Source organism: Salvia splendens, chromosome 12 (genome assembly GCF_004379255.2).
Source record: "Salvia splendens isolate huo1 chromosome 12, SspV2, whole genome shotgun sequence".
NCBI lineage: Eukaryota > Viridiplantae > Streptophyta > Magnoliopsida > Lamiales > Lamiaceae > Salvia > Salvia splendens.
Genome location: NC_056043.1, coordinates 8,158,130 through 8,168,780, shown reverse-complemented (window position 1 = coordinate 8,168,780; position 10,651 = coordinate 8,158,130). Strand labels below are relative to the sequence as shown.

General features: G+C 41.1%; 1 protein-coding gene across 1 annotated transcript; it reads left to right on the top strand.

The window, feature by feature from the left end:
• The first annotated feature begins 8,246 nt into the window (after nt 1-8,246).
• On the top strand, nt 8,247-10,285 carry LOC121757236 (WAT1-related protein At4g01440-like). Its single transcript, XM_042152753.1, has 6 exons — nt 8,247-8,843; nt 8,927-8,989; nt 9,057-9,173; nt 9,268-9,673; nt 9,746-9,897; nt 9,981-10,285. The coding sequence occupies exons 1-6, from the start codon at nt 8,659-8,661 to the stop codon at nt 10,105-10,107; spliced, it is 1,050 nt and encodes a 349-aa protein (XP_042008687.1). The 5' UTR covers nt 8,247-8,658; the 3' UTR covers nt 10,108-10,285.
• Nucleotides 10,286-10,651: the final 366 nt, after the last annotated feature.

The window sequence follows — 10,651 nt, the reverse complement described above, 5'->3', positions numbered from 1 at the left end:
CATGTCAAAGTTTCTCTTTAACATGGCCTTTGTGTCGTTAATTACTTGATTGTTGCTACCCAAGATTAACATATCATCAACGTACAGACACACTATAACATGGCCGTTATTAGTGCTCTTGATGTAGACACATTTGTCGCACTCGTTGATCTTGAATCCAACATCACATTATCAAACTTCAAGTGCCATTGCAATGGCACTTGTTTCAATCCATATAGAGACTTTACGAGCTTGCATACCTCTTTCTCTTGTCCAGGTACTACAAACCCTTCGGGTTGTTCCATATAGATTTCATCTTCTAGTTCACCATTTAGAAACGCGGTCTTTACATCCATTTGATGAATCTCAAGATTGTGCAATGCAGCAATAGCGAGAAGCACTCGGATAGATGTAATCCTTGTTACAGGTGAATAGGTATCGAAGAAGTCATGTCCTTCTTTTTGTTTAAAACCATTTACTACTAATCGAGCTTTATATTTATCCACTGTTCCATCGGCCTTAAATTTCCTTTTAAGTACCCATTTGCAACCTAGAGGTTTCGCACCTTCAGGTAGATCTACCAACACCCAAGTGTGGTTTAGCAAAATTGAATCAATTTCGCTTTGAACAGCTTCTCTCCAATGTAACCCGTCTAGGCCATCGAAGGCTACTTTTATAGATGTTGGTTCTTCATCTAACATAAAAGCAATGTAGTCAGGACCAAATGTTTTTGGTGTTCTGACTCTATTACCACGTCTTAGTACTGTATCACTTGGATTGGGCCTTGCACGCTTGCGCGATTTAGGTTCCTCATCTACTGATTTAGAACTAGTGGCTTCTTCTTCAATTCTTGTCTCATAATTGGTTAAGACTTTTTCCTTGTCTTTGCAAGGAAATGTATTTTCGAGAAATACAACATTCCTTGACTCAATTGTTGTTCCTACAGTAATAGTCGATATTTCAGACTTGTGAACAACAAATCGATATGCACTACTATTAAGTGCATATCCAATGAAGATGCAATCAACCGTTTTAGGTCTGATTGTAACTTCTTTGGGCAGATGAACCATCACCTTTGCCAAACACCCCCACACTTTGAGGTATTTGTAGGATGGCTTCCTTTCCTTCCACAACTCATAAGGAGTAACATCTTTTCCTTTGAGGGAGATTTTATTCAAGATATAGTTGGCTGTCAATACAGCTTCCCCCCACATGTTATGTGGTAATCCTGAAGTCAGAAACAGTGCATTCATCATCTCTTTTAGAGTTCAATTTTTGCATTCTGCAACACCATTAGATTGTGGTGAATATGGTGCAGTCGTTTGATGGATTATACCACTTGCGTTGCATAACTCCTCAAACGGGGCTACATATTCGCCTCCTCTATTGCTTCGAATCGTTTTGATTTTACAACCAAGTTGATTCCCAACTTCGTTCTTATAATTTTTGAACGCTTCTATTGCTTCATCTTTACTTCTTAAAAGATAAATGTAGCAAAACCTTGTGCAATCAGCTATGAAAGTGATAAAGTACCTTTTACCACCTCTAGTTTGCACCATCTTTAAATCACATACATCCGTGTGAATTAATTCAAAGGGTTTTGTGCTTCGTTCAACTGAGTGAAACGACAACTTAGTCATTTTTGCTTCAAGACAAATTTCACATTTATCTTGGGTATCCACTTCATTAGCCTTTAGTAAATCTAAATTCACTAATCTTTTAATGGCTTTTGAATTTACATGTCCCAATCTACAATGCCATAAATTTGAAGACTCAGTCAAATAAGAGGAAGTAGATGCTTTATTATTATTAGCCAATGGCTTTGCAACACTGCGAGTTGCTACACTAAGCTTGAAAAGTCCATCGGTTACATAACATTTTCCGAGTGACTTTCCAAACTTATACAAAGCAAACCTATCAGACTCAAATACAAGTTTAAACCCCTTATTAACTAGTATTGATCCTGACACTAGGTTCTTGCGGATGTCCGGGACATGCAGCACATCCTTCAAAGTGATTGTGACGCCAGACGTCATCATGAGAATCACGTTGCCAACGCCGAGGATTTCGGACGATGCTTGATTCCCCATGTTGATCTTCCTCCCTTCAACAGCAGTGTAGAAGGCAAACTTGCTCCTATCTGAGCATACATGAGCAGTAGCGCCGGTGTCGATGTACCAGTCACCCTTGTTATCAACAAGGTTAACCTCTTCAGTGACCACAGCAATGAGGTCGTTTTCATCCCAGTCCTTGAACTCCTTCTCAACGACGTGGGCAGCCAGCTTCTTCTTCTTGCTGTGGCAGTCCTTTGCAAAGTGGTCCGGTTTGCCATATTTGTAGCAATCACCTTCAAACTTCTTTGTAGGCTGCTTTCCCTTCCCTTTGTCGGTTGGACGATTTAGGCGAGGGCGTTTGTTGGAGGGACCGCCCCGCTCCAACAGATTGGCTTTGGCTTCAAGTGGGGTGAAGCCTTTAACCTTTTGGTCGCTTTTGCGCACATCAGCCTCAATGCGCAATTTCACGATCAAGTCTTCAAGGGTCATCTGCTTTGTCTTGTGCTTGAGATAGCTCTTGAAGTCCTTCCAACTAGGAGGAAGCTTGTCAATGATCGTGCACCTTAGGAATTTGTCGGGCAAGGTCATCCCTTCAGCCACTAATGCGTGGATGATCATTTGGAGCTCTTGGACTTGCTCCATAATGGGTCGAGAGTTGACCATGTTGTAGTCCATAAACTTGGATGCTACAACTTGTTCAGTACCTGCAGCATTATCTATGCTATACTTCTTTTCTAGACTTTCTCACATTTGTTTAGATGTGGTTACATTGGAGTATACATTGTACAAACTATCATCTAAAGCACTTATAATGAAATTTTTACAAAGATAATCTTCTTTCCTCCAAGCTTCATAGTCCGCCATGACTTCGAGCCTAGTCCCTTGATCACTTGGCGCGGGCGGCTCGTTTTCCGTGAGGAAGTTGGCGACGCCCATTGTTGTCAAGTAGAACAACATCTTTTGGTACCACCTTTTGAAGTCAGATCCTCCAAACTTTGGTGGCTTCTCGGCAGGTGACATCATTCTTGGTGCCAAAGGTGCCAAGCTTGGTCCATGGAAAGAACCAATTTCGTTGCCCCCGAAGGAGCCAACGACATGGTTGGGCATAGAGCCCCCCAAGTTCGTGTTGGGCATAGTGCCCCCCACATTCGTGTTGATCCCGAAAGATCCAACGCTAGTATTGAGCCCGAAGGCACCAACACTCGATCCATTAAAGGATCCGAAGGAACCACTAAAAGTGGAACCAACCGAACCACCAAAGGTGGAACCAGTGGACGCCCCAAAAGGGTTGTCCCAAACCCATGGGACAGTTGATGAGGCGGCTGGGAAGCCAGGGGACGACATCATGGAGATGGTGGATGCATTGGCAGATGCACCGGTGGATGGAGTGGGAAGAGTGACGGCGGCGTTGGTGGCCGGAACGGTGGATGCGGCAGTGGCCGGAGTGGTGGCAGAGGTGGTGTTGACGTTGGTCGACATTTTCAGCAAAGGTTTAAGTTTCGAAAGTTTTTAATTCAGTTTTATGGTCCAAATTCCTTCAAAGGCAAGTTATATCTCGTCTTGCGATTGTTGGTTTCTGGATTACAAGAGATAAAAGTCGGGCGTAATACAACCCAAAGAAGGAATACAAAAGAAGTAACTGAACTAGAATGAGATTACAACTGGAAAATCGAAACAGTAACCGTAAAAGTGTTTAGCCGAGTCAAGGAGGCCTCTTTCCGTAAGACGAGATACACTACGGAAGTGCTCTCGGTTTGGCGTGTCGTCCCCAAAGATAAAACGGCTACGTCTCTGGTGAAGCAGCACCGCAATCAACAGAGCTCCGGCGAACTGGACGGAGGAGAGGGCAGAGCTTTCGACAGAAAAATAATGCAGGAGAGGGAGAGCTTATGATGCAGAATGCTTGTTTTATGGTGTAGAGATGCATGGAATGGCTAGCCTATTTATAGGCTCAGTCCACTGCTGGGGGGTCAACAACCATGATGGCTGTCATCATTGCGAGAGTGTAACTGCCGAACGTTACAAACTGTTACGAGAGATTGTGGCAGGAGTGTGCCTTTCGCGTGTGGATTTCTCACGTGTCAGCCGTGTATGCTTTGACTGTGCCACGCTTGACGATGTGTCAAGCCACTTGGATTGCTGACTCAGCGGTGGTCTAAAAAGATTAAGTTTGGGCCAAGCACCAAGCCCAAAGACCAATTGCCAAGATCCAAGATCGAGATCGAGATCGAGACCGAGACCGAGCCTGGGCCCGCGACCACAGGCTCGGGCGGGCGGGCGGGCGGCGGCGGCGGATCGCGCGTGTGGGCTCTTTCACCCATCTTGGTCGACTATAATTATTAAGTAACATAAAGTCACTTAATTTAAGCACATTAAAATATGTGTTACTTCTCCTATGTGGGATAATTAACACTAGTTAATTATTCCCTAAGCTCAAACTCCAAGCTTTAATTAAAAGCTAATTATGCCCAACTTTAATACACTATTTCTCACTCACCGGAAATCGGATTTGAGAAAGTGAATATACTACATTTATCTACGTAAAATGTAGATCGACGCTATATCATTTAATTTCACAAAATTAAATGTCTCGTCACATTTATTATTTGGTCAAAATCCATTGACCGGGCATATTTAATCCATGATTTTTACATCCTCGCCGTAGAAGCTAGCCGCCCTCGGTCCTTCGTCGGCTATAATCATGTTGTGTAAGATAATACACGTGTACATGATGTCGGCGATATTGTTCAAGTACCACAGCCGAGCCGGGGCCTTCACAATGTGGAATCGGGCTTGAAGACCCCAAAGGCTCTTTCGACGTCTTTCCGCTCGGACTCTTGACGCTGCGCAAAAAGAACCCGTCTCGGGTCTTGCGGGTTGCTGAGCGTCTTCACGAAAGTCGACCACCTTGGGTAGATACCATGGCGAGATAGTAACCCATGTGGTATGTGTATTTCCGTTGACGGTGAAGTCGATCGTTGGTGCTACACCATTCAACACATCATTGAAGAGGGGTGAAGAACATAGCACGTTCAAGTCGTTGTTGGATCCGGCAACGTCGAAATATGCATGCCAAATCCATAGGCGGTAGTCGGCGACCGCTTCATGGATAAGTGTTGGGCCGCCGCCTTAGTGGCCGCTTAAGTGTTGCCCCCTCCAAGCAGTCAGACAATTCTTCCATCTCCAATGCATGCAGTCAATGCTGTCAAGCATTCCGGGAAAGCCATGGACTGATTCGTGAAGACGAAGCAACCGTTGGCAATCATCGGTGGTGGGTGGCCGAAGGAATTCATCACCGAAAGCTGCACGAACGCCCTCGCAAAAATTTTTAAGACAAAGGATTCCAGTGGACTCACCGACATGCAAATACTCGTCGAAGAGGTCGGCCGTCTGCCCAGTAGCGAGTTGTCGGATGGCACACGTACATTTCTGCAACGCCGAGATACTTTGCCGACCGGCTGCATCTGGACCTGTTTGGAAGAATTCAACACGAGCGGACAATGTGTTGACAATACGCATAAACAAGAGCTTTGACATGCGAAAACGGCGCCTGAAGTAATCTGCCGGAAACCGTGGCGGGTCGGCAAAATAGTTGGCAACGAGCATTTCGTGGGCTCCCTCCCGGTCACGATGGATGTAGCGGCGAGTTGACCTAGTTGGTTGAGGAGGGGGGGCAGGGGTATTCTCTGCGACATATGCTTCATAAGCGGAGCGATGTTGTTCGTAGTATTCTTGTTCTTCGCGCTCGGCTTCCGCAATGAGATGGGTGAAATCCATTTGAGGTTTTGAGTGAGAGATGAAGGTGTAGATAAGTTGTATGAAAAATATGAATGAGAGATGATTTGATGTGAAAAATTGATGATGAATGTGTGTATTTATAGATGATTTTGGGTAAAAAATTAAAAAAATTTAAAAAATATAGAAAAACGGGCAAAAAAGGGCATTTTTTTGGGATTGGGAATATATATATATATATATTTTTATTTTTTGGCATTATTTTTGATTTTTTTTTAAAAAAAAAAAGATTTTCCAACGGATATGCCGTTGGCCAATCACACGCTGCCACGTTGCCTGCTCGCTGGCACGGACGTGCTCGATGCATCGAGCAGCGCCGTGCCAGTGGCGCGAGCGCAACGACGGACGACGTCTTCCGTGCCGCTGGCACGGACAGACGGACGCTGTCCGTCTACCGTTACAGATGCTCTAAGTCCACTTCTATTTTTGGTAAATATTTATTTCTTATGTTGTCAATCTCATTTTCCACTAGCAATACTCTATTGCTAATTTTTTATAGTATCAAAATTTACCAATTTTATATTAAAATTTGTATCATTAATAATGTCCCTATTTTCATATACGGAGTATTTTTTTTCACTCCCTTCCCCTCATAATCCTTGGTTCTTTTACAACAACTATTTAGTACTCCAGATCTCAAGATGCAACATGCATCATCAAAGTTTGAGGAACTAAATTCTCAACACGCAACACCAGATCTCAAGATTAAAAGAGCTAATAGTATCATATAATTCTTTTTTACATCAAAGTTTGAGGAACTAACTTTTGACAATCAATTTTTAACGGTTCCATCAAAACTTGATAAAACAAACGGAACAAATCAATAAAATATAAACACAAAGCTACCAAACACAGAATAATAAGTTGCGATTAGCTCTTTTAATTATCTAATCAATATATCTCTCATATGTCAGCGATCACCATTCCCTTCCCACTAAAAAGATAGTGATAATGAATGATAAATTAGTTCCTAAAACTTTATTCATGTAATCTTTTACTGCTAATCAACACAGATTAAAGTGGGTGCAGAATTCAGATAGTTGTCATTTTTTGACCAAAAGTTCAATGAAAGGGACTGGAATATCAACTTTGGGACCCTTCCACTATGTTTTAGTCAAAATCATGCAATTTTATACCAAAAAATGAAATTCTTATACATCCGATTGCCATAATATTAAAACAGAGGATTTCATTTTATATAACGCACATTTAAATTCAACCCTAATTAAGTCTAATTAATTTTTTATTTCGATTTATACAAAACTATGCGGTCATAATAACGCTGCTGCCCACACAATACTTTTCAATAGATAAATCTAGCATATTCTACATTTTAAATTACTTTATCTTATAAAAAATTTTTTGAAATGTTAACCAAAAAAGCTTTTATGTGGACAAACTACATTGTGATGTTTAGCATCACTCTATCTTTTAATTGCAGTGTGGTTAATAAATTATAGTCGAAGATGAATAAATTTTACTCGTAATTACATAATTAATGAACTTTAACAAAAACTGCAAGACATGATAAATTTCTCTGTCAAATGAGTTAAGTATTTTAAAACTAACATATTTTAATTTTTCTATTTTATACTCCATGCCTCCTTAAAGTAGTGTTAGTGGAGAGTGGGGTCCACATTATTAGTAGTGTAGTCGGATTTCCAAAATTAAAAAATTTATACTGTTCATGGACGAACTGAAAAGGAAATAGTTTATAGTACTTTTCAGGGACGGGTGTAATAGTATTATATTAAAACTCGTGTTATTTTATCAAAACGATTTTTCGTGTGCGGAGTCACGGAAAGAGTATTTAATACTACCTCCGCTCCTGAAAGTTTGTCCCATTTCACTTTTTATCATTTTTGGTAGTGGATTTCATATACCACTTACTCATTCCTACTCACATTTTATTATAAAACTAATATATAAAAGTAGGACCCACAATCCACTAACCTTTTCAACTCACTTTCCATTACATTTCTTAAAACCCGTGTCGGATCAAAGTGAGACAATATTTGGGGGACGGAGGTAGAAATAAATATCTGTCCGTGAATAAAAGACACAGTTTTGAGTTTAGGGGAGTAATATTTAATTACCTATTGCGGCAGCATCCTAATAAATATATACATGTTCCTGCAACAAGAAAAACATGAAAGAGTTGGAAATTGTGGATTCATGTTAGATTTTGGAAGTGAATGAACCATCTTTTCTTGAAAAGCAAATTGACAAGATGTAAACTGATGGAGATCACACCTCAAGATCTTCTTTCCCATTTGCTACACTTGTTTATTGAAGCACTGCCACACACTACACAAACCGAACAATCACACGAATTATACTACTCCTAATATTTCTTTAACCAATAGCAAGTTGGGATTTGACATGTTGTTCTACGCCTCTGTATATTGTTTGTTAGAGAATGAGAGAGTGATGAATGAGATGAGATGAGATGCCAACTATCATTTCCAAGAAGAATTGGATGCCTAAACTGTGGCAACCATTTATCTGTCTCCTCCTCCACTTGTAGATGCTGCTTCCTACTATACTCTATAGTGCTGTGGTGGCTATTATTTTGATCAAAATTCATCACAACAAAATATAATCTGGGACCATGTGAGACTATAAGATTCTTAAAGATTTAGTCCTAGCTACCCTCTTTTATTGATTTATCATCATCATACACAAATAAACATCACTTCTTCTTAACTCTGCACATCATATTGATATATTATTCTTGAAAAGCAAGAGAATATGCATTAAATTAATGTGAAAAACTCTTATATAACAGTAGAGAGGAAGAGGGGTTTGATCGATCTCCATCGCCACAAACATGATGAAGAGGGTGGCAGAATGGTACCCGGTCATCGCGATGGTAGCCATTGACACGGCCTTTGCTGTCAGCAACATTCTTCTCAAGAAGGTCGTTAACGATGGGATTGATCATTTAGTGTTCATCACCTATCGCCAGTCCGTTTCTGCAATCTTTTTATTCCCTTTGGCTTACTTCTTGGAAAGGTACTTCAATTTGTTGTATATATATATATATATTTTATTAGTCATAACTTAAGTTGTGTAGTGATTGAGGTTTTAAGTTGCAGGGGAAGTAGGCCTAAGCTCACATTCAGCATATTATGCAACTTGTTCATGAGTGCAGTGATTGGGTAAGCAGTTAATTACATTAAAATGATAAATTGTTTTCATGGTTTGAGAAAATTGGATTTTGTGTAGGGCATCTGTGACACAATATCTGTTCCTCCTCGGCATAGAAAATACGTCTGCGACCTTCTCATGTGCCTTCCTCAACTTGGTTCCGGTCTTGACATTTATAATGGCCTTGCCTTTCGGGTATGTTCAAATTCCTCCGTTTATACAAGCGTTTGCATTTTTTGTGTGTTTCTTGGTTTTCTTTGTGAGTAGTTGGGTTGTGTTGTGTGTGTAGTTTGGAGAGGGTGAGCATAAAATGCAGCAGCGGGAGAGGCAAGGTGGCGGGCGCACTAGTGTGCGTTGGTGGCGCGGTCTTACTGACCGTCTACAAAGGGGTACCGTTGTTCCACTTCCCAGTCGTTGCTCAGCCAATGGAACGACATGCGTTGGTGCATCCGGGCGTTGGGAGGGAGAGGTGGACGATTGGCTCAGTTGCCTTGTTTGCAGGGACAATCTGCTGGTCGTCTTGGTTCCTTCTCCAATCACATATAGGCAGGAGATATCCGTGCCAATACTCCACCACCGCGATCATGGCCTTGTTCAGCGCCATGCAGGCGGCCGTCTTGACTTTTTCCATCGACAGGCGTCTATCCGTTTGGGTCCTGGGGAACAAATCCAATATCTTAATAGTCCTGTATTCGGTATGTAGATGAATAATAGTACTAGCATTGATGATTTTTCGGAACAAGATGAGACGAGTGAGTGTGGTGCAGGGGATGATAGGGTCGGGGATGTGCTTCGTGGGCATGTCGTGGTGTGTGAAGAAACGGGGGCCTGTGTTCACGGCCGCCTTCAGCCCACTCGTGCAGATAATGGCAGCATTGTACGACGTTCCTGTCATGCACGAGCAGCTCCATCTCGGAAGGTGCCTTAAGTCCTTTCTCTTAAACTTAATTGTTCCTTTACATATTTTATACTTAAAAAATGTTTTTTTGTTGGCCAAAATAGTGTGATCGGATCAGTTATCGTTATTGTGGGGTTGTATATTATGCTGTGGGGGAAGGACAGAGAAATGTCACACAATCAACAAAAGTTGGTGGAGGGAAATGAAGAGATGAAGATCTCTGTTCCATGAAAGAATTAATTATCATTGCAACTTTTGTTAATCTTTGTTAGTACAATTTATAAGACATGAGCAAGAATTTGCTCTCAAGTGTTAATGAGAAAAAACATAAAAGGCCAATCTTTGATGGTTTTTGTGTATCTAATGCAAAGGTTCCCAAATGAAGGAGAATGCATAAGTATTTCATGAATGTTTTTTAGTAATGATATCCCTATTTGCTTGTAGCAATAGCATATTAGAAAGGTGATTTATTCTACAACAGTGCCATACATAGTTCATGAAGAATATACTTCCCAGACAGTCAAAGTGTGCCGCTTGAGATTGTTTAAACAATTCATTTGATTGCTGACCTCTTTCCAAATGATTCTAAGTAGCTTTATAGCCTTTATTAAGATGAGAAGTAAATTGTGTCAAATGGGTGTACACTTTTTGGAGGAGAGTTGTCTTTTAAGTTAGTGGCGACTTCAGACAATGAAGTGCAACTTAGTTGGTAAGACGCTTCTCTTTCATTCAGTAGGTCGGAGATTCAAGTAAATGGCACGCTAAATGAGGAATC

Coding starts and splice junctions, on each gene's coding strand:
- LOC121757236 (XM_042152753.1), top strand. CDS start 8,659: ATGATGAAGAGGGTGGCAGAATGGTACCCGGTCATCGCGATGGTAGCC. Junction 9,174..9,267: donor ATAATGGCCTTGCCTTTCGG/GTATGTTCAAAT, acceptor TTGTGTGTGTAG/TTTGGAGAGGGTGAGCATAA. Junction 9,898..9,980: donor GAGCAGCTCCATCTCGGAAG/GTGCCTTAAGTC, acceptor TGGCCAAAATAG/TGTGATCGGATCAGTTATCG.